Source organism: Aotus nancymaae, unplaced genomic scaffold, assembly GCF_030222135.1.
Source record: "Aotus nancymaae isolate 86718 unplaced genomic scaffold, 86718_ANA_hifiasm-v0.15.2.pri h1tg000033l, whole genome shotgun sequence".
Taxonomy (NCBI): domain Eukaryota; kingdom Metazoa; phylum Chordata; class Mammalia; order Primates; family Aotidae; genus Aotus; species Aotus nancymaae.
In genome coordinates, this window is record NW_026988447.1 from 63,173,247 (window position 1) to 63,200,608 (window position 27,362).

General features: G+C 35.4%; 1 protein-coding gene across 5 annotated transcripts in view; it reads right to left on the reverse strand.

Moving 5' to 3' along the window:
* Positions 1–27,362, reverse strand: part of BANK1 (B cell scaffold protein with ankyrin repeats 1) — a 301,537-nt gene that overhangs the window by 213,776 nt on the left and 60,399 nt on the right. For all 5 annotated transcript variants that reach the window (XM_012436540.3, XM_012436541.3, XM_012436539.3 and 2 more), the window contains exons 4-5: positions 22,587–22,725; positions 12,971–13,110 (exon numbers count right to left, since the gene is read on the reverse strand). In XM_012436540.3, the coding sequence (XP_012291963.2) occupies positions 12,971–13,110; positions 22,587–22,725 (279 nt within the window). The remainder of the gene's footprint in view (positions 1–12,970; positions 13,111–22,586; positions 22,726–27,362) is intronic.

Below are 27,362 nucleotides of genomic sequence, written 5' to 3' on the forward strand. Positions count from 1 at the left end.
TAAAGTACAATTTAAAAAAAAAAAGAAGCATGAAGATGCTTTAGTCTGGGATAAATTAAAAATGAAGAGAGTATTTATTGCCACTGAGAAGAAACTATAAATTAATAAGTCATTAGTGAAATATATTCTTAACAATAACTAAACATAAGTTAAAACATATGGGGCCAATAACTATGAAAACAGACTGAGATGGCTTATAAGATTTAAAACATTGGAGAGAATCAATAGTAAGATTATACTAATGGCTAAGTAATTGTACTCAAAACTACATATAGTCTTCTTACAAGAACTAGTATATCTGCTGTTAAAGTAAACCAATTTATTTAATAAATTGACAAGTGTACTAAGTGACATGTTCCTGTTTAGTTCAATGATTTGTAACTAATCTGAACCCCAATTTGAAATTATTTTTCTATGATTATTATTACAGGTGAAAACACAAAAGAAATGTCACTTATTTTATCAGTAAAATACAAGCTTCAATCAATATATCTTATTATTATTGATCCATTCTAATAAGGAACACAAACAATATGAAAAAGTGAATCCAAAAATGAATCTCCAAATGACATTTTATTGACTGTTCTTTCTCTACTCATCTCAAACCTTTCATCAGGAATATGGAACAAGTAATAAAGGTGATGGAAGATAGATGGAACTTGTTTCTTCTACAGATGGAGAGCTAAGAAGAAATGCAAATAAAAGTGAAATAAAGGATACATGGAATGCCCACATATTTGCAAGTCAATCTTCCAGAATACAGAGTGGTTGTAATTCCCAACCTAAGAATTTTTTTTTTGGCATAGAATTATGGAATACTCGAGTTTAAAGTGACCTTGGTGATAATGTATTCTAGCTTCTTCACTGTACACATAAGGACATTCCTTTAGCCCTAAAAAACAGAGCTTCCGTGAAGTAAGTGACTGCTGATTTAGTAAAAGAATCTAACTCTTGCTCCTGCCTCATTCAGAACTAATGCACCTCTGCCATGCAGCCACTTTCCTTTAAAGGAAAAGGAAAAATAACGTGCAGTCTTTTGAAAGAGTGGTGCTATCTCAGGCCTTTTTGAATAGCAAATATTTCCTTAAAGGCAGGACTGGAATTGTATGCTCTTAAAAGTCAGTAAAGAAATGTATTAACATGCTGTATTTCTGAGGTAGAAAATAAAGAAAAGCTTACAGAATAATTTCTTAATTTTTCTAGTATCTGATACTTCTTAGAGTTCAACACTTTCTTGAGTATCAGATTACTTATTAAATTTCACAAATAAAAAACAAAGTATTCTAAGAGGGCAGGTTTCATTTCACTTTCTGTCTTTAGTTTTTTGTTTTGTTTTTTCAATTTTTAATTTTAATTTCTGTGGGTACAAAGTAAGTATATATATTTACGGGGTATATGAGATGTTTTGATACAGGTATACAATGTGTAATAATCACATCATGTAAAATGGGGTATCCATCCCCTCAAGCATTTATCCTTTGTGTTACAAACAATCCAATGATATTCTTGTAGTTACTTCAAAATGTACAACTAAATTGAGTATAATCACTCTGTTGTGTTATCAAATACTAGGTCTTTTCATTCTTCTATTTTTTTTTGTACCCATTAACCGTCCCCACCTCCCCCACCCAAACCCCCACTAACCATTCCAGCCTCTGGTAACCATGCTTCTACTCTCTAGCTCCATGAGTTCAGTTGGTTTGAATATTAAATCAACACATAAATGAGAACATGCGATGTCTGTCTTTCCGTGCCTGATTTAATTCACTAAGCAAACCGTCCTCCAGTTCTATCCATGTTGCTGCAAATAAGAGGATTTCGTTCTATTTTGTGGCTGAAGAGTACTCTATCGTGTGTAAGTATGGCATTTTCCTTATCCATTCATTTGTTGGTGGACACTTCGGTTGCTTCCAAATTTTGACTATTTTGCAACAAACGTGGTAGTGCAGGTATCTCTTTGAAATACTGATTTCCTTTCTTTTGGGTATATACCCAGCAGTGAGATTACTGGATCACATGGTAGCTTGACTTTCAGTTTCTGGAGGATCCTCCAAACGATTCTCCATAGTGACTGTACTAATTTACGTTCCAACCAGCAGTTTTCTCCACATCCTCAGCAGCATTTGTTATTGCCTGCCTTTTGTATATAAGCCATTTTAATTGGGGTGACATAATGTCTCATTGTAGTTTTGATTTTCACCTCTCTAATTATCAATGATGCCTGTCTGCCATTTGTATGTCTTCTTTTGAGAAAGTCTATTTAGACGGTTTGCCCTTTTTTTAAACTGGATTACTAGATTTTTTTTCCTATGGAGTTGTTTGAGCTCCTTATATATCCTGGTTATTAATCCCTTGTTAGACAGGCAGTTTGCAAACATTTTCTCCCATTCTGTGAGTAGTCTATTCAGCTTGTTGTTTCCTTTGCTATGCAGAAACTTTTAAACTTAAGATTATCATATTTTCCCATTTTTGCTTTGGTTGCCTGTGCTCGTAGGATATATGTCAAGACAGTTTTGCCCAGACCAATGTCCCAGAGAGTTGTTCCAATGTTTTCTTTCGATAGTTTCATGATATGAGTTCTTAAAGTCTAAAATCCATTTTGATTTGATTTTTGTATGTGGTGAGAAATACGGGTCTAGTTTTGCTTTTCCACATATGAGCATGCAATTTTCCCAGCACCATTAATTGACCAGAGTGTCTTTTTGCCACTGTATGTTTTTGGCACCTTTAGTTCACTGTAGGTGTTTGAATTTGTTTATGGGTTCTCTATTCTGTTGCTTTGGTCAATGTACCTGTTTTAATACCAGTTTCATGCTATTTCGGTCACTATAACTCTGTAGCATATCTGAAGTTAGTAATGTTATTCATCCAATTTCCTTTGCTTGGAATTGCTTTGGCTATTCTGAGTCTTTTGTGGTTTCATATAAACTTTAGGAAAATTTTTTTCTATTTCTGTAAAGAATGTCTTTGTCATTTTCATAGAGATTTCATTGAATCTGTAGGTTTGAGTAGTATGGACATACCAACATAAATTCTTCCAATCCATGAGCATGAACCACCTTTTCATTTCTTCATTTCTTCATTTTATTTCATCAGTGCTTTATAGTTTTAAATTGGTTAGGTTGATCCCCAGGTACTTAATTTTATATGTGGCTACAGTAAATGGGACTATTTTTTATTTCTTGTTCAGACTGTTCACTGTTGGCTATAGAAATGTCATTGCTTTTTGTATGCTGATTTTGTATCCTGCACTTTACTGAATTTGTTTATCTGTTCTAATAGTTTTTGGTGAAGTCTTTAGTTTTCCTGAAAGAAAAGATTATTTCATCTTAAATAAGGATAATTTAACTTCTTCCTGTCTAGTCTGGATGCCCTTTATGTATTTCTTTTCTCTTATTGCTCTAGCCAGGACTGCCAGTACTATGTTGAATAACAATGATGAAAGTGGCCATCCTTGTCATCTTCCAGATCTTAGACAAAAGTATTTCAGTTTTTACTCACTCAGTATGATAGTAGCTGTAAGTTTGTCATATATGCTTTTCTATTTCAAGTTATGTTCCTTCTATCCCCAGTTTTTTGAGCATCTTTAACATGAAAAAATGTTGAATTTTACCAAATGCTTTTTCAGCATCAATTAAAATGATTATATGGTTTTTGTCTTTCATTCTGTTGATATAATATATCACATTGGTTTATTGGCATATTTTGAACCATCCTTGTATCCCAAGGATAAATCCCATTTAGTCATGATGAATGATCTTTCTAACGTATTGTTGAATTCAGTTTGGTAGTATTTTGTTGAGGATTTTTGAATCAATATTCATCAAAGATATTGGCGTATAGTTTTCTTTTTGTGATGTGTGTTAGTCTGGATTAGGGTAACACTGGTTTCATAGAATTAGTTTGGAAGTACTCCTTCCTCCTCTATTTTTCAGAATAGTTTAAGATTAGTATTCAATCTTCTTTAAGTGTTTGGTATAATTCAGCTGTGAAGCCATGAAGTCACAGGCTTTTCTTTACTGGGAAACTTCTTAGGCTTTAATCTAGTTACGCGTTATTGGTCTGTTCAGGTTTTGATTTTCTTCATGGTTCAATCTCTGTAGTTTGTATGTATTTGGGACTTTGTGCATTTCTTATAGATTTTCCACTTTACTGGCATATAGTTGCTCATAGTAGCAACAAATGATCCTTTGAATTTCTAGGTATTGGTTGTAGTATCTCATTTTTCACCTACGATTTTATTTATTAGTATCTTCTCTCTGTATTCTTAGCTAGGTTGGCTAAAAGTTTGTCAATTTTGTTTAACTTCTCAAAAAATATTTTTTGTTTCATTTATTTTTTGTATTGTTTTCTTCATTTCAATTTTCATTTATTTCTACTCTGATCTTTATTATTTCCTTTCTTCTACTAATTTTGGGTTTGGTTTGTTCCTGTTTTTCTAGTTCTTTAAGATGTATTGGTATAGTGTTTAAAGTTTTTCTTCTTTTATGATGTACTCACTTAAAGCTATAAACTTCTCTTAGTACTGCTTTTTCTGTATCCCATAGATTTTGGTATGTTGTACTGCCATATCATTTGTTTCAAGACATTTTTCAATTTCCTTCTTAATGTTCTCAATCACCCACTGGTCATTCAAAAGCATACTGTTTAATTTCCATGTATTTATATAGTTTTCAAATTTCCTCTTGTTATTGATTTCTAATTTTACTCCATCGTAGTCAGAGAAAATGTCTGACATTATTTCCAACTTTTGACAATTGAGGTGTTGGAGTCTCAAGCTATTATTACATTGAGGCCTCTCTCTCTCTTTAGCTCTAGTAATATTTGCTTTTTATATCTGAGTGCTCCAGTGTTGGCTGAATATATTTAAAATTGTCATATAGAAATGCTGAATTGAACCCTCTATCATTATATAGTGATCTTTTCCGTCTCTTTTCATAGTTTTTGTCTTGAAATCTATTTTGTCTATTATCAGTATAACTATCCTTTCGCTTTTTTGGTTTCTATTGGCGCGGGATGTCTTTTTTCATCCTTTTATTTTCAATCTATGTGTGTCTTTATAGATTGAATGCATTTCTTGTAGTCAAGAGATCCCTAGGTCTTCTTTTTTATTTTTTTTATCCATTCAGACACTCTGTCATTTGATTAAAGAGTTTAGTCCATTCATATTTAATGTTATTATTGATAGGTAAGGACTTACTCCTACTATTTTTATATATTTTTTGGTTGTTTTGTGGCCTTTTCATCCTTCTTTAATTCTTTTCCTTTTAGTGAAAGTAATTTCCTCTGCGATATAATTTAGTTTCCTGTTTTGTGTTTTTTTTTGTGTCCATTGTATTTTTATTTTTATTTTTTTGGTTTGAGGTAACCATGAAGCTTAAAAGTACTTTTTATTAATATATTTATAGACAGAGTCTTACTCTGTCACCCAGGCTAGAATGCAGTGGTGCAATCTTGACTCACTGCAACCTCCACCTCCCGGATTGAAGCGAGTCTCCTGCCTCAGCCTCCCAAGTAGCTGGGATTCCAGGTACCTACCACCATGCCAGGCTAATTTTTGTATTTTTAGTAGAGATGGAGTTTCACCATGTTGGCCAGGTTGGTCTTGAACTCCTGACCTCAAGTGATCTGCCTGCCTCTCTCTCCCAAAGCAAGTAGTATTTTATACCCCATTATTTAAAGCTAATAATAATGTAACACAAACATACAAGCAAAAATAAAACTAATACAATCTACACCTTAAGTTCATCCCCTGCTTTTAAACTTTTTGTTGTTTCTACTTACATCTTATTAGACTATGTCTTAAAAAGTCACGTAGTTATTATTTCTTATTGGTTCATTGTTTAGTCTTTGTAGTTGAAATAAGAGTAGTTTACACGCCACACTTACAATGTTACAATACTCTTGTGTTTTTCTGAGTACTTACTATTACTGGTAAGTTTTGTACCTTCAGGTTCTTATTGCTCACTAACATCCCTCTCTTTTTGATTGAAGGACATCCTTTAGCATGTTTTATACGATAGTTCTGATGTTAACGAAATACCTCAGCTTTTGTTTGTTTGGGAAAGTATTGTTTCATGTTTGAAGAATATGTTTGCCAGATATACTAATCTAGGATAAAAGTTGTTTGTTTCGTTTTGTTTTCCTTCATCACTTTAAATGTGTCATGACACTCTTTGCTGGCCTGTAAAGTTTCCAATGAAGTCTGCTGCCAGATGTATTGGAGCTCCATTGCATGTTATTTGTTTCTTTTCTCTTGCTGCTTTTAGGATACTTTCCTCATTTTTGACCTTTTGGAGTTTGTGAATTAAATGCCTTGAGATAGTCTTCTTTGGGTAAATCTGCTTGGTGTTCTATAACCTTCTCATATTTGGATATTGATATCTTTCTCTAGGTTGGGAAATTCTGATTACCCCTTTGAATAAACTTTCTACTGCTGTATCTTTATCTCCTGTTTAAAGCCAGTAACTCTTAGATTTGTCCATTTGGGACTATTTTCCAGATACCGTAGGTATACGTCATGGTTGCTTCTTAAATTTTTTTTTCCTCTGATTGTCTATTTTCAAATAGCCTGTCTTCAAGTGCACTAGTTCTTTCTTCTGCATGACCAATTCTGCTATTAAAAGATCCGAGGCATTCTTCAGTATGCCAACTTCATTTTTCAGCTCGAGAATTTCTTCTCACACTTTTTCATTATTTCAGCCTATTTGTTAAATTTCTCTGACAGAATTCTTAACTCCTTCTCTGTGCTCCTTGGATTTATTTGAGTTTCCTCAAACAGCTATTCTGAGTTCTCTGAAAGGTCACATATGTATGTTTCTTCATGACTGGTCACCCTGGTGTCTTATTTAGTTCATTTGGTGAAGTCATATTTTCCTAGAGGGTCCTGATATTTATAGATGTTTGTCTGTGTCTGGGCATTGAAGAGTTGGGTTTTTATTGTAGTCTTCTCAGTCGGGGCTTGCTTGTACCCATCCTTCTTGGGAAGGGTTTCCAGATTTTAAAAAGGCTTATGCGTTGTGATCTAAGCTGTATCTGTTTTAGGAAACACCCAAGCCCAGTAACATTCTGGTTCTTCCAGACTCATAGAGGTACTGCCTTCATGGTCTTGGACAAGAACTGGAAGAATTCTCTGGATTACCAGGCAGAGACTCTTATTCTCCTCCCCTTTTTTGGCTCAAACAACCCCTCTCTCTGTTCTGTGCCACTTGGACCTGGGGATAGACAAGGTTCCCTTTACTTTTCCCTCGCAAAAAAAGTCTTCCCCTGTAGCCACCACAGCTGGGAATCTGATGAGTCTTACCTGAAGGCAGCAAGTCTCAGAGGCTCACCCAAGGCCTTTGATGCAGTACTTGGATATCACTGGTGTTTATTTAGGGCCAAGGTTCTCTTCAGTTAGCTGGTGATGAATGCTGCCAGAACTGGATCCTTTCCTTCAAGGCAGTGGGTTCCCTATTCTGACTGGTGTCCTATCCTATTGTGACTGAGCTGATATCCTATATGCAATACAAAGTCCTCTCCATTCTTCCCTTTCCTCTCCTAAAGCAGAGGGAAGGGGTCTGTTTTGGAGCCACGAGCTGTTGAGCCTGGGGTTAGGGAAGGGGTGATACCACCAATCCTTTAGCCACTCCAGCTTGTGTTCCAGCAGGTTGTGTGTCCCCAAGTCCACTGTCTCTGGGCCCAGTTGAGCACTAGGACTTGCCTAGGAGTTGCAGTCCTTTTGGCCTAGACTGCCTTTCAAGTTTATTTTGTGCCACAAAGCACTTTAGCCCGTGATGGTAAGGTTTGCAGTTGATTCTACCAACTTCCGAGTGCTAGAATCCATTAACTCTCTGGCTTGGGCTGGTTTACATGCTCTCTCCACAAATGGGTTACATGGTTTAGCTCTGTGTCCTCGCTCAGTTCTCATCTTGAATTGTGATCCCTGTGTATCTAGGGATCCCTCCCTGGGAGGTGACTGGATCATGGGGATGGTTTCTCCCACATGCTGTTCTCATGATAGTGAGTTCTCATGAGATCTGATGGTTTAAAAATATGTAGCAGCCCCCCCACCACCTCCTGCCACCATGTAAAATGTACCTTGCTTCCCCTTCATATTCCACCAGGATTATAAGTTTCCTGAGGCCTCTCCAGCTACAAAAAATGTGAGTTAATTAAACCCCTTTCTTCATAAATTATCTAGTATTAGGTAGTTCTTTATAGTAGTGAGAATGGATTAATACAGTGAGTGTCAGCTGAGTTTGGTCCAGTTTTATTTTCTGTTATAATAGGGCAGCCCAGGGTTCAATGCCTCACAATTGCTGTGCTCTCCCTCTCCCCAACATACAAAAACACTCTCCGTACCACAACTGCTCCCAGAGGATCAGTGAAGGTTGGCATTGTTGACTCAAGATTTTTTTTTCCTACCCCTTCAATGTCTCTTTCAGTGATATAAAGTTAAACTAGATTCTTTAAGTGCTCACTTGATTTTTTCTTCTTATAAACGTGTTTTTATGTGTAGATAGTTGTTAAATTGGTGACCTTGCAGGGGGTACCATTGGTAGAGCCTTCTATTTTGCCAATTTGCTCCACCCTTTCCTCTCACTTTCTATCCTTATTTAAATACCTATTCTACAATTTTTCACTTATGTATTCAGTTAACACTGTACGAAGCAACGGCTTCTGTTTTCCCCAGTTTTTAAGCAACAAATATTACTTGCCCCCTTGTATCAGGTAGTAGTTGTGTGATTGATACTGGGCATGCAAACATGAAAAACACAGGGCTTATGCACTAAAGAAGGGAGAGGGCTGAAGAAAACAGCACACCTATGCTCTAGTGCCTAGAACATAGGAATCATAGAGTTATGAAGACATGGAAAAGATGCTGCTGTGAAAGCAGCTGATTCTGGAAAACACTTCGGAACCTGCAGTCTGTGTGCCACTCAAAGATGTTTGAACCTTCTTATCTAGTGAGCCACTAAAAGTTTATATCAAGGAAGTATCTTAGATAACACTGATGTATGGTAAAGCTTAGAGACTAGATGCATTTGTACCTCTTATCAATAGGAGCTGGTGAAGAGGAAGGAAGATTTCCATTAACCTTTTGGGAAAGACAGACACCTAAAAGCATTTCTGAAAGACAGGAGAGTTACCAGTATCTCTCCATGGAAAGAATCTCCTGAAGAATTCCTTAAGGGAGACAACTACTAACATCTAAGCTTTAATGCAATGAAGAGATTAATTTTAAGGAAACTATTAACAGAGAGAAGCACAGTGAGAAATTCCTCACAGTGAGAGTTCCGTAAGTCCGTAGCTTTCCTTACTCAAACCCCATCTGGCTCTACATTGTTTCAAATATTTGCAGGGAGCAAATCAAAGATTGAATAGTGCATACAATTTAATGAAAACAGAAATAAGGTGTACCTGACATGAATATGAAAATAATATTTCAACATGTGTAAAGTAAAATATCCAAAAAGATAAATATATGCAAAATAAAGATACCTTTTTACTAATAAGCAATATAACTAAGAAGAATTACTTGGTATCATTTCAAAATTCTTTTACTGAATAGAATCCTACTACTTAAATTAATAATTGCTGTGTTCTTTTCTTCTTTTGATGTTCTTTTCTTTTTCTTTCTTTTTTTTTTTTTTTTTTTTGAGTTGGAGTCTCACTTTGTCACCCAGGCTGGAGTACAATGGCATGATCTTGGCTCACTGCAACCTCCACCTCCTGGGTTCAAGCAATTCCCCTGCCTCAGCCTCTTGAGTAGCTGGGATTACAGGGGTCTGCTACCATGCCTGGCTAGTGTTTGTATTTTTAGTAGAGATGGGATTTCACCATATTGGTCAGGCTGGTCTCGAACTCTTGACTTCAGGTGATCCACCCGCCTTGGCCACCCAAAGTGCTAGGATTACAGGGATGAGCCATTGCACCTGGCCTATTTTCTTTTATGTTGTTATCTAGTTACAAAGTTAACTTTATTATTTCCCAAAGACATTTTTGTAAATAGGATGAAAGTCAAAGTCTCAAAGGTTTTAATTATCTTAGTATTTAACTCCTATTTAAGGAGTATTTCTAACACTAGCACTTCAATTCTAATTATCATCCCAAACAGGGCTTTGGATTTCTTTCATTTGAATCTCTCTTATATTCACTGTTTTAAGTGATGCTCTGGAAACTTCACCTTTATGAGGCTATGTTCTGGGATTTCATATTTATCCAACAAAGATGAAATGATTAAAGAAGCAGATAGATAATTAAACTATTCAGGTTAGGTTTTCCAAAACCTAATAGACGTCATTACAAATTAAATTAGAAAACCAGATTTCTCATTATTTCTTTTCTCAAATTCACAGAATGCTCATTTTGCTATATTCCCAGTTTCTTTTAAATGATAATACAAAGACTATTATTAAAAACTCAACAATTGCTAAAACATAAACCCCACAGATTTCTCATTAATAATTCTTTCCTGACATTCACACAATGTTCATGTTATTACATGCTCAATAGCTTTTAAATGCTTATAAGAAAGATCTTATTACTAATTTTTAGGATTACTGAAATTACATTTGCCATTAAAATTTACTGGGAAACTCAGCAAAGTTCTTACAATATACTATTTCAGCTAAGCAGGTAGATTATTTTAAAAATTCAAATCTTCTGGCATATATTCTGACATATAAACAGTAACTATGGTAAATAAAATTACAATGGACATTTGCAACCTCTGCCTCCCAGGTTCAAGGGATTTTCTTGCCTCAGCCACTTGAGTAGATGGGATTACAGGCACGCTCCAACATGCTCAGCTAATTTTTTTATTTTTAGTAGAGATGGGGTTTCACCATTGTCAGCCAAGCTGGTTTTGAACCCTGAGCTTCAAGTGATCCACCTGCCTTGGACTCCCAAAGTGCTGAGATTACAAGTGTGAGTTACCATGCCTGACCACAAAATGTCTTAAATGCATAGTCTATGTGGGAGCAAAGCCAAATATAGAAAGGAAAACCAAATACCCTGAAGGAGAAGCACAGTGTGGGCTGGGACACCTTCTCTGAGATCAAACAAATCTAAAATATATCATGGCAATGCCTCTGCAATTTCTTCTTCAAGAGTAGCGTGTTCTTTTCACCTTCTCAGTGAATTCACAGATACAAATGCCATTGTGTGGTCCAAATGCTAGCAGGTTTAGATGAACCACGTGTCATACTTAGTCCAAGACGTTGGGAGACTGACTGAAGTGCAGCCTTTCCTTCTTTCCAGCCTGTTATAGTACAGCTCGATCTGGTCTGAGATCCCAGACTCAGAATTTGTTTTATCTAATCCCACAATACTTCTAGGTGCCCTCATGACAGTTGCAAAACTTTTAAACCTACCTTAAATTACATAAATTAAACAACCTCTTAATGTATCTCCTTGCCGTGCCATGGTCTGCTTTCACCAAGTTAGCATAATTCTGTCCATCAGTACCCAGACCTCAGACTTAAAATGGCTCTCTCCTGATGGTAAAACCTGAATCATACTGTGCCTGCCCAACATCGTCCCTTCTCCAGGCCACCAGAGCTTGGTGGTAGAGAAAAACCCTAATATACAGCCGTGACCCTTTCTGCCCCCTCATTTCCAATACAGAAGTTAACAATGAAATGGCATTTTCTAGTTATCTAAAATCACTTTTTGTTTTCACGTCAATCTGTAAAAGAAATCATGACTTGCATATTTACAGCATCCTGAAAAATTGTCTAGGAGTCATAAATTACATTTAATTTTCACTATATTCAAAGATCCTCTCCCGCAACAGAAAGACCAACAGAAAATATGTTTGGGGACTACTTTACTTCCAAACCGACTGAATGCCACAATGCAACATATTCCCTTTAGGAATCTCTTTTGTTATGAATAATATTTAAGTAGAGGATAAGGTGGACTTATCACAAGAAAATGAAACAATCTGTTTTTCAAGCTATTACTTTTTTACTTGCTTTGCAATTACAATATAGACATTTTGTCAAATGTCCTCAGACTCCCCAGTTTGACAAGTTATTTCCCTCCCTGTCCCCTGTCCTTTTGTAAGACATGTTTACCTTTTCCATTGCTCTAAAATATGTCTTTCATATAATTCAAAAATAAAAGTCTAATAGAAAAATGTATCACATGAAATAATAACAAATCCTCCAATTCTAAACTAGTTTAAACACATAAAGCTTCATGACAACTTGTCAGCTCCATTATCACTGATAGTTTTGCTAAAACCCTTACAGGATATTTTATGGTAAATTTGAATACTTCAACTTCCTTTCTTCACTTCTAACTACTTCTACCCTCACCGACACAAAAAAATGAGGCAATTAAACAAAGTTATAATTCTAATTATTAAGTAGTTATAAACAGAAATGACATTTATTTCACTCCCAAAATTTGATGGAATAAGCACATATTCCTAATAAACATCACAAACAAAAAATAACTTTCACAATCAGATAACAATAATAAATGAAAGTAAGAAAAACATACACTGAGCTAGGAAGTGTGCACATGAAAGTGACAATTTCTAGGCTGACACCACACATTTCCTTTTTGGTGGTATTATGGTTTATCTAACTCCTTAATCTCAAAGCATCATAGAGATGATTTGACTTTCATGTTACTTTGTGTTATGCAGGTCTGAATAAAGAAGAAATTCATTTCTTAGGAGTTCTTTCTAATTATTCTCTCTTTATCTGCATGCAACAGCTTTAAAATGAGCCCATCACAATAGCGACCTTGTAATTAATAAGCTGTTTTCCATTGACGTTGTCTGGATTTTTTGACCTAGGCAAAGTAATTAGTCTGTATTTTTGCACAACAGAGGTTGCTTCTTCCCCTCCTATTGATTGGTATAATTCATTCTTATTCAATCAACATTCAAACTTATACCAAAGCATGAATCCTCTTGTCCTTCATTAGCTCTTCAGCTTACATTAGGATTAACTTCATGGAAAGATCAACTTACCTGGTACAAACTCTCTCCTGAATCTTCCATTCTGAACAGGCATTCCTTTGCCTTTGCTGTTGGGTAGTATTTAATTTTGGTTGTGGCTTTAATGATACCATCACAGTAGACGTTGACATTAACTGAACCAGCAGGAAACTCTTTAAAAAAAAAAACAGACAAGAGTTAGGGGCAGACTATATAATGCATATTCATACTACTCCATCTTTTAGAGAATATAAAGGAAGCCTTTAAAAATTCGTGACACTTTTACAATCTCTAGCATTTAAAATCGTTTTTTAAAATTCTTGGTAGTTGGAAACCACAAAATGAAATGTACAATTTTGGACTTAATTGCTTTAAAAAAATCATGGCACGTGTCTACGTATGTAACAAACCTACCTGCACATTCTGCACATATACCCCTGAACTTCAAGTACCATAATAATAAAAAACCTTAAAATATAAAAACATGTTAAAATAACAATAAAATAAAGCACTAAATTATTTGTCCCTATTTATTTACTCATACAACTTTTCTTTGTAATAATCTATAATCATCCTTATATAATTCTTAAGAATTTGGAAAAGTATAGCCATTTATCAAAAGTTAAGTATTTATTATTATTATTTTTGAGATGGAGTCTCACTTTGTTGCCCAGTCTGGAGTGCAGTAGCGTGGTCTCAGCTCCCTGCATCCTAGGTTCAAGCGATTCGCCTGCCTCAGCCTCCTGAGTAGCTGGGACTACAGGCACCTGCCACTATGCCTGGCTAATTTTGTATTTTTAGTAGAGGCAGGTTTAACTATGTTGGCCAGGCTGGTCTAGAACTCTGATCTGCCCACCTCAGCCTCCCAAAGTGCTGGGATTACAGGTGTGAGCCACCATGCCTGGACCAGTATTTCTTATAAATCCTATGAAAACAATTCAATTAATACAGGCAATTTTCTCAAAATTGTGTTTTTGAAAGAGTACATCTGATTTAAATTATATAACTTGTATTCAATTGACTACAATGAAAAACCCCGGGAAAGACAAGGTTTAAATGCACGGATACCGAAGTTCTATTTACATCATACATTCATCCAAAGACTTTTTGAGAACAAATTGTTCAAAGTGAATCATATACTACATTAGGAATTCTATTGTAATATATGAGCAGAATTAAAGTTATATAAGAATTTAGGGCTTTCTATGAAAGAATATCAATAAACAATCATTTCAGTAAAAAGTTATTATATTTTAGTATAAGAAAAGTAAACAAAATGTAATTCTTTAAATTTATTTGTGGAACAAATTTTAAGAGTTTTTAATTTTTCATGGAGACAGTTCCCAAAGTCTCCCAGAAAACTGTCACTCAAATATCTGGGGTTAGGAATAAGTCATTAAATATAAGAGCATTGAATATTTATAAGTTCTTAAGGTTTAAGTATTAATTTCACTCTATCTCACGAAGCTGTTAAAGAACTTCTTATAATATTGCTGAAGGAAATTTAAATGCAACAAAAGCAATTTTAAGCTTAACTAGGTCAAGGAGCTGAAATTTCTTCCTCCCATATTGCTTGACTAGATACCTTGCCTGTATTATAAGGAAGATGTAGGTAGAAAAGTAGGAGCTCTCTGTTGGTGGGAGTGTAAATTAGTTCAACCATTGTGTAAGACAGTGTGGTGATTCCTCAAGGACTAGAAATAGAAATACCATTTGACCCAGCAATCTCATTACTGGGTATATATCCAAAGGATTATAAATCGTTCTGTTATAAAGACACATGCATACGTATGTTCATTGTGGCACTGTTTACAATAGCAAAGACTTGGAACCAACCCAAATGCCCATCAATGATAGACTGGATAAAGAAAATGTGGCACATATACACCATGGAATACTATGCAGCCATAAAAAAGGGTGAATTTATGTCCTTTGCAGGGACACAGATGAAGCTGGAAATCATCATTCTCAGCAAACTGACACAAGAACAAAAAACCAAACACTGCATATTCTCACTCATAAGTGGGTATTGAACAATGAGAACACATGGACACAGGAAGGGGAGCATCACACACTTGGGCCTGTTGGGGGTTGGGGGGGTTAGGGGAGGGATAGCAGGTGGTGGGGAGATTGGGGAGTAATAACATTAGGAGAAACATCTAATGTAGATGACAGGAGGATGGATGCAGCAAACCACCATAGCATGTGTATACCTATGTAACAATCCTGTATGACCTGCACATGTACCCCAGAACTTAAAGTATAATTAAAAATAAAAAAATAAAAATAGGAGCTCTCTCTTCCCAAAGAAGTATCCAACCAACAGAGAATGTAAGAGAAACTAAACAACAAAAAAATGAAAGTTTTAAAGCACATCTCATCAGCTAAAGCTGTATGCATATGGTAAAGCAGTTCTAGAGTTATTGGAGTCAAATGAAATCAATTTCAGTAGATTTTATAAAAATAATTTTAAATTTAAATTTAAATGTTATAAGTCACAAAAATCATTTTGAAAGAAGATATTAATTTTGTTTATCACAAAAGAGATGAGGAGTTTTACCATGGAGAGTTAACCTTTCGAAAGAAAATTGGGCAATGAATCATGGGAGGTATATGGTAAGATTTGGTTGATAGGTTTTTGATGCAGAGTAGTTAAAATATTCTACATATTTTTAAGAATCTAATATGAAACTGAACTGATTTATTTTTCATATATTGAGTCCTTAGATAACTCAATTTTACCAGTGGATCTACTGATAATGACATCAATTTTAGAGTAATCCTCCAAAGAGATGCCTTTTAAAATATTGTATTTGCTGTATACATTATCATATCTGTTGAATGGCAGTTATTAAATCAATATCTAATTACTGCTCCCAACTATATGTCAGAGAGAATGCCTTATAGATTCATCTGGTTGGAAGACCTCCTCAATAATATATTATTGAACTGACCTTTATATGAACAGTACCCTGAACTGCTCGAGTATTATTTTACTTTAATTTTGGTTCACTAAAATGAATGTATTTTACAGCTTCTCAGTAAAAATAAAAACCAATTAATGGAAGGACTCAAATAGAAGAGAGTAAAATTAACTGTTGTTTACTATCTAAAGTAGTCAAGCAACACCTAACCCTGTAAGTACACACAAATATAGGTCAAGATCACCAAACCAAGCAAGGATATCACTGAGACACCCGTAAAGAGGAAAACAGGCACAGAATGGGAGGGAAAAGTGGAACTCCTTACTCCCATCATTTCAGATCTCAAATTCCAAGACATTCAAACATCTTTGTTAATCTTCCCCTTCTCTATACTTAAGGGATCTGTCCTGCATGAGGTACAAACTGAAGTAATTTATGAAAAATATAATCTGAAGGTATTTCTGAACAGTTACAATATTTCACTAATTCTATAAAAGTGGTATTTCTCAAATCTACTAATTTTAGAGCTCTTTTGTCTGTGTATGAGTACTGTCTGAGAAGCTGTGCTCATTTTGAACCCATTTTAGCCTTTTCCCATACAGTAAACCTTAAATGAACCCACTAGTGTTTCCACAAGAACTGAAATAAACATGGTTCTATTTGGATTAGAATATTATCATTATGCAGTGGCTCACGCCTGTAATCCCAGCATTTTGGGAGGCTGAAGTGGGCAGATCATGAGGTCAGGAGATCGAGGCCAACCTGGCCAGCATGGTGAAACCCTGTCTCTACTAAAAATACAGAAATATTAGCTGGGTGCAGTGGCACATGCCTGTAATCCCAGCTACTCGGGAGGCTGAGACAGAAGAATTGCTTGAACGTGGGAGGCGAAGATTGCAAACAGCCGAGATGAAGCCACTGCACTCCAACCTGAAGACAAAGCAAGACTCTGTCTCAATAATAATAAAAGAAAGGTATTATTAAATAAAGATAAGGGGCTTCAAAATCTAGGCTATGCCTAAAAATTAATATCAGTATAAAATAGGTTAAAATTGCTTTCCTGAATTACAATATCATAAAAAAGTATTATCAATTGTTACTATTTTCTTAAGCAGGTTCAGCATAATATTTGGCATATCCTGGAGTATTTTTCATGCTCTTTTAATGAAATATAAAGTTATAATTTACATTATCCAGGGCAGTTTCTTAATTAATAAAGAAATTCTGTATCTTTGTGGATGCATTATGCATTCCGTTCAACTTTTAATTGGTTGTACTCCTGTTGCATTAAACTTTTTTCTCACTGTACTGTAAGTACCAGAGAAATACTCTCTGCGTTCGTATAACATTAGTCAGTATTTCTAGTTAAATGGTTTCATATATATTTGTTATAAGTTTTTACAAAACTGAGACTATAGTAACTTCAAATTGGTTTAGCACAAAACAGTCCCTGTCAGTGACAAACCTATGGACACCATTACGTAAGTGTGATTTCTAGAAAATAAATTAATTATAGGTGTGGTAAGTTATAAAGCTGAAAGGAAAGGGGAGATGGCAAAACTAGAAGATATTTACTCAAATAAAAAAATCAGGTTAAGATGTTTCCATGTGTCAAAAGGGAAAGATGCTACTCAGTAAAAGAACATCTTAGGATTTCACCATGAGTTTTGTTTATCTCTACATTGTTACCAGCTGAAAATATCCGGCATTGGAGCTTTCTGTTATGGAAGGCCAACAATTAATAATTCAATTTTTTAGAGACACAGACCTCTTCAGATTATCCATTTCTCCTTGTGTGACTTTTAGTGTTTTTGTCTTTTGAGGAAGTTGGCCATTTGTCTGGGTTATCAAATTTGTAGCCAGACTCGTTATTATCCTTTTATAATCCACGTTCGTGGATCAATAGTAATGACCCCTGTCTTATTCTTGATATTGGTAATTTGTGTCTTTTTTCTTTCCTTCTTGTTAACCAGGCTAAAAGCATATCAATTTTATTGATCCTTTAAAAGAACCAGCTTTGGATTTTGTTAAATTTCTCTTTTATTTTCCATTTCATTGTTTTCTGCTCTAATTTTTATGATCTTTTTTAGGCTGCTTGCTTTACACTTAAATTGCTCATCTTTCTATAATTTCTTAAGATGGAAGCATAGGTTATTAATTTTATATGTTTCTTCTATTATAGGTTTTTAATGATAAAAATTTCCTTGTACATACTTTTTCTCTACATTCCACAAACTTTGTTAAGTTGCATTTTAATTTATTTCAAATTATTTTAATTTTGCCTTTGAAGCACGTTATTTAAGCTCTGAATTTGGGGGATTTTCCAACTTCTTTCTGTTGCTGATTTCTATTTCAATTCTATTGTGGTCTGAGAACACACTTTGTATGATTTCTATTCTTTTATATTGAATAGAGTATTTTTTAAAGATGCAGCAGATGGCTTATCTTGGCGAATGCTCCAAATGAGTTTCAGAAGAACATGCATTCTACTGTTGTTGGATGGAGTATTCTATAAATGTCAATTAAATCAAGTTGATTAATAATACTATTCAGTTCAATTCACTTAGTAATATTCTGTCTGCTGGGTCTATTAATTACTGAAAGACAGTGTTTGAGTCTTATAGAATAGTGGACTTGTCTATTGCTGCTTTCAGTTCTAGCAGCTTTCATCTTACTTATTTTGACACTCTGCTGTTAAGTGCATACATGTTTAAGAGTTTTCTGTCTTCTTGGAGAATACAACTTTATCATTATGTAATGCTTCTCTTTATTCATGATCACTTTTCTTTTTCTGAAGTCTTCTTTGTGTGAAATTAGTACAGCTTTCCAGCTCTACTTTGAGAAGTGTTAGCATGGTATTAGGTTGATGTATCTGTGTTTTGATCTCTGTCCTTAATATGTGAATATTTCTTGTGCTTCATTTTCTCATTCTTCTTGTATTCCAATTACATGTATGTTATACCTTTTCAAATTGTCACACATTTCTTAGATATTTTGTCTTTTTTTCAAAAAATAAAAAAAAAAAACACTTTTTTTCTCTTTACCATTTAAGTTTGGGAAGTTTTCATTGACCTATCTTTAAATTCAATGATTGTTATCTCACCTTTGTCAAGTCTACTAATGAACCTATTAAAGTTACTTTTTAAATTTCGGATACAGTGGTTTTGTTTTCTAGCATTTCCTGTTGATTCTTTCTCAAAATTTCTCTCTGTTTACATAATCAATATATTCTTTAATGTTGTCTACTTTTTCTGTAAGATCCCTTGATATCTTCACCATATTTAAAACATCTCTCTGAAAATTTCATCACCTGTGTCACATCTAATTATAGTCTGATGCATGCTTTGTCTCTTTAAATTGTATTTTATCTTGCCTTTTGGAATGCCTTGCAATGTTTGGTTTATAACTAGACATACGGTAAATAGTTGTGTAGCAAAGGAATTTATAAGAATCTGTTTAGGAGTTGGATTGTATTTAAGGTTTGTTGTAGCTATCAGTACAAGTGGCTTCAAATTCCTCTACCATTTTTGTTTCTTGTACTTTTCTAAGTACTTTACCTAGAGAGAGTCTGAGTCTTGTTTTTTTTTTTTTTTAGTTTGTTTATTTGTTTTCTTAAATAGTAATCCACTGTCATTATGATGGAATCCTGTTGTGGTAACCATAAGGTAGTGGGGAAGGAAAGCATCCTATATTCTTAAGTCTTAGTCTTTTAGTGACTCTTGGCTGTGACTTTACAAGTGTTTTTGCTGTGGCATGGCTTCCCCTAACCCCCATTAGGTGAGATACGAAGGCTAGAGGGAGCCATAGTGAGATGATGTCCTTTTCCAGCTGGAATGAGGCTCTGGTGAAGTGTTTTCTTCTGGAGAGTAGGCCTGTGCTGTGAAAAACATGCTGGGTGTATTTCACAATGATTATTCTTCCTCTGACTCCACGGGCTTCCTCTGAGAAAGAGGTACCATGGGCTCTTTCTCAGATCTTCATTGTTAGAACCTGATGGGATTAATGGAGGTAAATCCTGCAAAAGCGTGGGGACCTCCTGAAACTACTGCCCCCAGGAGCCTCTCACTCTCAAACTGATCCATACTCAGCTTGCAGACATTCATCAAAATTAGCACTTAAGTACTCCCACAAGTTCGTGACTCCAGTGGCTTCTGCTTTAGGTAAGCAGATTTCAAATGGCACTCTCTTAATTCGTCTTTGTCTCCAGCTTTTGGAATAGCAGATTGCCCTTGTCAGAGCTCAGAGTATAACGTCTTGGTGTGCTGCACTTTGAACTAAAGAAGACTGAAAGGGCTTCAGAAGCAAGATCTTTCTGACATTCCATCCTCCTGTCTCCCACCCGTCTTTCTGCCCCTGATCAAGTCAGAGAAGCCAGAATTCCCCTTCCCATAGGTGCATCATAGAAACTAGAACTCCTCTTTCCCAAAGAAAACCACAAAACCAAAAAACGTCTCCCTTCTTTCTTCTCCCTTAAAGATCCTCATTTCAGAGAAAGCCTGCTCCACACCTGGTAGGAAGGCACGTCACACAGAGAAGCCAAGGAAAATCTGGATGGAGAGGCCTTACTGGATCCTCCTCCCCTCAAGCCTGTTGCCACTAGTTCATACTCTTTTGCTCACTCACTGTTCTACACGGCTGTTTATTCTTTGTGGCACCTAAACATGAAAACGGAAAGTTTTCTCTGGGTCCTTGGGTCTTCATTTCTGAAGGCTGCCATACACATTTGATTAAATAAATTTGTTATGCTTTTCTCTTCTTAATCTGTCTTTTATTATAGGAGTGACAGCTGTAAGCCTTATGGTGGTGAGAAAATGTATCACACCTTCAACTAACACCTTGTAACTTTAGTTCTCTAACGGGTCCAAGAAACGTGGTTGATTTGTAGCTGTTCAGCTGTTTCTTGTAAAAATAGGCTCTTTACATGTTGGGGCTAAAACCATTAGTCTAAATATTACTGGTAAAACCTTTGTTTTCCTTATCTCTGCATATGTACTGGGTCATGATCTAAAATGTAGTTCTTACTAGTTGTTCTTAGTAGCGTTCAAAACATTTCAAAATACAGTGACATGAAGCAGAGAAAATAAGTCTCTGGGCCCATTTCTGCTGAGGCATTTTCCATCCATACTCCCAAACAGGTTAATGCAACCATCCTGAATATAGCTACATAGCAGCCAACATTTTGGGAAAAAATTTCTCATCAATTTAGATAATGCAGCAGTTGAAAGAAAGACTTAAATAAGTTTAATTATGATAGCTGGTAAATAGTTGTTTATTTATCTGTTTACTACAGATTTGTTGTTTAATCATGGAGACAATATTATGTCCTGTTATATCTTGGAAAACATGGCATATTTGTTTTCTGCTTTTCTTATAATTAATTTAAACTTTGACATGTTTTATTCTTTATACTGTTCTTAGCCATTAGGTACACTGAGCAAAAATTCTTAAGTAATGTCAATAATTATCTTTGACTACTTGATCTGCTATTTGGGAAATATCATTTAATTGCTTCTTAGTTTGCAATATTGATGTCTCTATACTGACTTTAGTCTAACTAAATTTAAATTCTGAAACTAATTAGTTAGAAAATTTTATTCATTAAACCACTTAATAATGTGATACAATGAAGTAGGGGGCATTGAGACAAGAAATAAAGAAAAGAGAGAGAATTTTTCTCATTTCACTTCTACACATGCTTATCCATGACAAAAAGCAGTGTCTGAAATGTTTATAAATGTTTGGTATGAAGTCTTTCCTTTTTATAATCCAACTCCAGCTTAAGCTGTGCAAGGAAATCCATATAGGGTACACATGCTTTCCAAACAAACAAAAGTCTGTAAATGTTTTGTAAATAGACTGCATAATAGCTATATTTTAAAAGGAAAAAATATTCAGGATGTGTTTGACATGATCTTTAATTTTAAATATTTTTGCTATGTTTTCAAATTCATAAGATTGAGCATCATTTTATCTCAAAATATTTTATAGAGTTCATATTTATGAGGTTTTATAAGATTATTTTATTCTCTGATCATAAAAAGACATCATAATGTAAAAACCATGTAGTCTCACATTTATATGAAAATATCCAGAAATTAGTATCAGATTCGTATTAGATTTTGATTTTAGTACAACTATTGTGGCAACTATGGTTAGTCCATCTGGAATTTTAAATCTGATACAATTTATTATGCTATAAGCAAAGCTGGATAATCAAATGATTAGCTTTGTAAGTGAAATGAGGAAAAGATGAGAAGATTATATGTATAAATTGCACCAAACTGATAAAATAATGGGAAAAATACTTTCCAGAGCAACAAAAATATACCAGAGACTTGGAGGAAAAAAAAGAAAAGGAAAAAAAATAGACTTTATTAATAAAAATCAAAATAAATTGCTCATCCAAATGTCACAACAAAGCAAACAATTTTAGTTATATGTTCGGTAGTTGCCATAAAGTGCTCTCTGCTGACATATTTAAAAATGTATGATGTTACTGAATGTCATTTCACTACACAGTACACAAACTCATTTCTCATAATTTACATGTTCTTACCTTTGCAAATCTAGATTAATAATAACAACTTTGAGTACGTGAAAACTAAACACAGGAAACACCTGCAGAACCATATTAGTTTTTGTAGGGAAGTGAAACCACTTATCATAAATTTATTGGAAGGAACTCAGGGTGATGTTTTATACTTATAAATCATAAACATGCTTACCTAAAGCTTTCATGCACCAGACTTTCTTATCCCAAAGGGCTGGCCGTGTTCTAATGTGCTTATTATTTGATGTAAATTCAACCTCCACAGTATCACCAATTACTTCATCTCTCAAAATTATGAATATTTCACCAGGATTCTATAAGATGAAAATGTAACCCATTTAAGCATTTGAAAAATTTTACATTAACCAAAGAACCTATTACATCTCTTTATAATTAAGGTAATACACCATCATTGAATAAGTATTCTATGGTGTTTGTATTTTCAACTGTATCCAGAAATAAAATACGTAAATGTGATCCTCACTACATTTTAAATGTTATCAAATTTCTTTTTATTGTATGCTCTTTTTTTCTCCCTAGTGCCATGTTTTGCAACTTAGAGAAACAGTATGAATATAGCCTCTTTCTTTTCCTCTTGCCTCTTCTTAAACATGCCTCCCTGTCACAGGGTATAAGTATCATTTCACAGACCAGCAGAAGACTTTAATTCAGCTGTTAACCAAATCGTTTTTCCAAATTCCTCTTTTTACACCTTTATATAACTTGGTTTCTTTAGGTACAAATGACAGAATTGAAAAGTTTATGTTTAAGATATCCTACAATTTAAATACAATGACTTTTCCTTTTAAAAATCCAATGGTTTTATATAGTAGAAGTTCGGTGGTTATTCTTTATTTATGATAAGTCTCTGTGATGGTTTCTGAGCTGACTAAAGGTTATAAATCTAAAAAGTTTCTAGGTTTAATTAAGATGGAAAAGCCAAATTTATATGTATAAGGTAATAAGGGTTATTGAATAACTCTTTTGAAAAATACTGAGAAAAAATAGTAGGAATGAAATATTGGAGTTAACACAAAGAAAAGAAAATATATTTATTATATATTTTATACAAGAAATTATACTCAGCACATTTATAGAAATATGTTTCCTCTAATTCTAACTGAAACAGATAAATACAGACACATATATACATAAAGACAGAGAAATGCATACACACATCCCAAAATAAATGGATAAGGCTATTTCTTTTTCTCTTTTAGGAAAAGGACAACTAATATACAGAATGACATTCTGAAGACTAATCAGAAAAATTTAATTCCCAAGTCCGCACTCTTCCTTACATCATTCTGTCGAACCCCAGGGAAAAACTAAAGTAACACATTCTTTTCATGATTATCTTAGATATCACCTTTCAAAAGCTTTCTTCAAAGTCATATTAAGTTTCAATTCCATGCTAAAAAAAAATACAGGGATCCCATTTATAAGCTCTTATAAAATCATGTTTATCAAAAAGTTATTAATTTCAAGATTATCTTATTTAAATTCTTCTAAGTACAAATTACTCACCAATAAAACTTACATCTTCATGCGTTATGCCGAAGAGTTTCTAATTATGCTGATGTTACAGAATCATTCCAGCTCACACACAAATCTACTTCAGGCACTTTCCACCAGTGTCTAATACTTCCAAATATTTGTCCATAGGCATTTTGAACTAATCTTCTCCTCACCATTTACAGTGCTCATCGGGAAAGGATCCTATTTCAGAGGAACTCCTACCGTTCCACCTGTTGCTCTTGCCCCAGGCAACACGTCAGAAGAATGGGAATGTAAGCCCTGCTGTTCCTCACATCTGCAACCTCCTCCTCACAGGGCCTCGCTTCTAGCACAGTTCTTTTGTTCCTTTTGTTTCTCATATCTGCCCCTTTACCTCAAATCTTTAAGAGCCAAATAATGTCTTTCCATTTCACTTGGGCTCAGTTACTCGAGATCTCTTCTGTGTGTGCACCATTCCTGTTTAACTTTGACTTATGCCTTTCCACATTTGGCAAGTGCACGTACACTCTCCCGGTGTTTTATCAACCCAATCGACTCCTCACTCATGAGTGGCCAACAGACTGCTGCTGACACATCAGATTCCCCACTCAGGGCCGGGCGCGGTAGCTCACGCCTGTAATCCCAGCACTTTGGGAGGCCAAGGCGGGTGGATCACTTGAGGTCAGGAGTTCAAGACCAACCTGGCCAACATGGCGAAACGCCATCTCTACTAAAAATATAAAAATTGGCCAGGCATGGTGGTAGGTACCTGTAATCCCAACTACACAGGAGGCTGAGGCAGGAGAATTGCTTGAGCCCGGGAGGCAGAGGTTGCAGTGAGCCAAGATCCCGTCACTGCATTCCAGTCTGGGTGACAGAGCAAGACTCTATCTCAAAAAAAAAAAAAAAAAAAAAGGGCAGGACTCCACTTTTCAACCATTTCCTGAGAAAAATTCTAAACAAAAGACAAGCACACTGACCACCCCAAATGAGGCACTCCCATCTTCATTTGTACCCATGGCCAGCTTCACAGGCCCACAACCTTACAGTCACACAGGGCCCTACACTTAGAAGGCCCTGTATTCGGTTTAATGCTGTGGTGTAATTACCTTGACATGCTTAATAATTTGAAAATGGTACTTTGCATTTTCATTTTGCACTGCAAAGTAGATAGCCAGGCCTGCTTGAATAAAACGTTGGCATGCTATTTAATTCCTTTTCTCCTTTAATATCCCCATATTTATCCTCTCCAACAATGTCCAACTCAGGTTTCACCAGTTCCACAAAATCCTTCTGCAACTTCAGCTCACAAGGAGTTTTAGAACTTTCAAAGGAACACTGGAGCACTACATACCCATAACCATCATTTGACTGTTTCTAAGAGTCATGCCCGCTACTCCTGATTAGTTTTTCAGGTCTGTGTCTTGCCTTTCTAGCTAGATTTTAAACATCCTAAGGGTGTTTTTATTTTCTTATATTATTGTAGCACCTTTCAAAACTTCTTCACGTAAAAGACATTCCGTATATATATTTTTAAATTAAGATGGAGTAAGTCTGTAAAATTATGACATTTTCTTTCTTCCTTTTTTTTTTTTTTTTTTTTTTTTTTGAGACAGAGTCTAGCTCTGTCACCAGGCTGGAGTGCAGTGGCACGATCTCGGCTCACTGCAACCTCCGCCTCCTGGGTTCAAGCAAATCTCCTGCCTCAGGCTCCCGGGTAGCTGGGACTACAGGCACGTGCCACCACGCCCAGCTAATTTTTTTTGTAATTTTAGTACAGACGGGGTTTCACCATGTTGGCCAGGATGGTCTCGATCTCTTGATCTCATGATCCACCCACCTCGACCTCCCAAAGTGCTGGGATTACAGGCTTGAGCCACCGCGCCCGGCCAAATTGTGATATTTTCTAATTGAGCATGCTCAGCTCTGTTCCAAACCTCTCTCGGTACTCAAAGCTTCCTCTACTTCTGGGAGTAAGCATTGGCTCTTAATTATATCAGTAAATTTAATTCAATGGAGAAAATATTCGAACCCTCAAATGGTTATTAATTTAGTTTTAGCACTTATGAAGCTATTGCTTTGCTCCCAATCTTTCTGACTTCTCTATGCATCCTTTCTTTGGGTCTGAGCATTCAGGGAAACAAAGGTTATGACAATTATCACTTCCAAACTTTAAAGCTTGGCTACATTGGTCATAAGCCTTGAGACCTAACAAAAAGGGTGAAATTGTGATCTGCAATGTTGCGTTTACATCTGAATCTCTGACATAGGACAAAGGCATTATTTTTTGTGTGTGAAAACTCCCCAAGTAGTTCCTGTATGTAGCTTAGTTTTTGATAACCACCTACTTAAAGGAAAGAGACATCTTCTGGTCACTGTAAAACTTCACCTCTGAGAAGGCGACACTTCACAATATGGACATTTCAGGCATTAATGCACACAATCATCTTTTGCTGCTTTTACAATATTTTTCAATTAAATCACAGGATTGGGCTTTAGGTTAAGGTTGGTTACCAAAAACTAGTTTGTAATTCGGTGTCAGAAGTAAGTGAGTAGTGCTGTTACTTTTTGTTTTAAATTGTATTCAGAGTCAAGGGATGAAGGGGTAAAAAGGTAATCTCTGAGATTCTTATGGCCCTTAAGAGTCACATTCTTTCATGTCATCTCAGCTTATCTCTAGATTTGCTTATAAATCTTGCTTGGAATGAACCATTAAAATAAGCCTTTCCAAATCCCTGACTACATAATTAGGACAAGAACAAGATGCTGGGCCTCAGTTTGTGGCATCCTTGCGTAGAAAGAGCCAGAGATACAGGAGAGCCTTATGGGAGCTGCCTGAAGGAGTCTTTCTGACAGAAGCCAGTGGCAGGGGCTCACTGACCACTTTGGGTGGGTCTCCTGATCTTACTAGTACCAGTGGTCCCGATGGAAGTGGAATATCCTGTGTAGATGGGTAGAGTTTAGTTTCCTCACTCTCACTCTGTAGACCCTTACTGTTAGACTTCTCGTCGAGTTCAAGGAGGAAACAGAGACCAGAGTGAGGAAATTAAAAGCCCATTTATTCAGCTCCCGGGCGAGGTTCTATGGTCCTGGAAAGGGGCCATAATCCATGTGGGCTTGAAGACTCATATTAGAGTTTTAGCCTCTGAAGTGTGTCAGTGAACAGGTCACATAAAATAAAGACCTTTATGAGGGAATATGCCCTGTTGTAGGATTTTGATTTTAAAAACATTCGATAAAATTAATAAGGATCCAAATGCTGATAAATCCACTTGAAAGGTCTTTTGTGGTTGCATGATGACTTTCAAAATAAAATTTTCTCAAGAAATCAATAAGTGACTCAATGCGTTTTTTAAATGTTTCTGTCTTAACATCAGGATAGCAGCAGTGGGAGAATACAATAAAAAATAAAGGAATTAGGATTGATTATACTAAAGGAAGTAAGAGATATGGG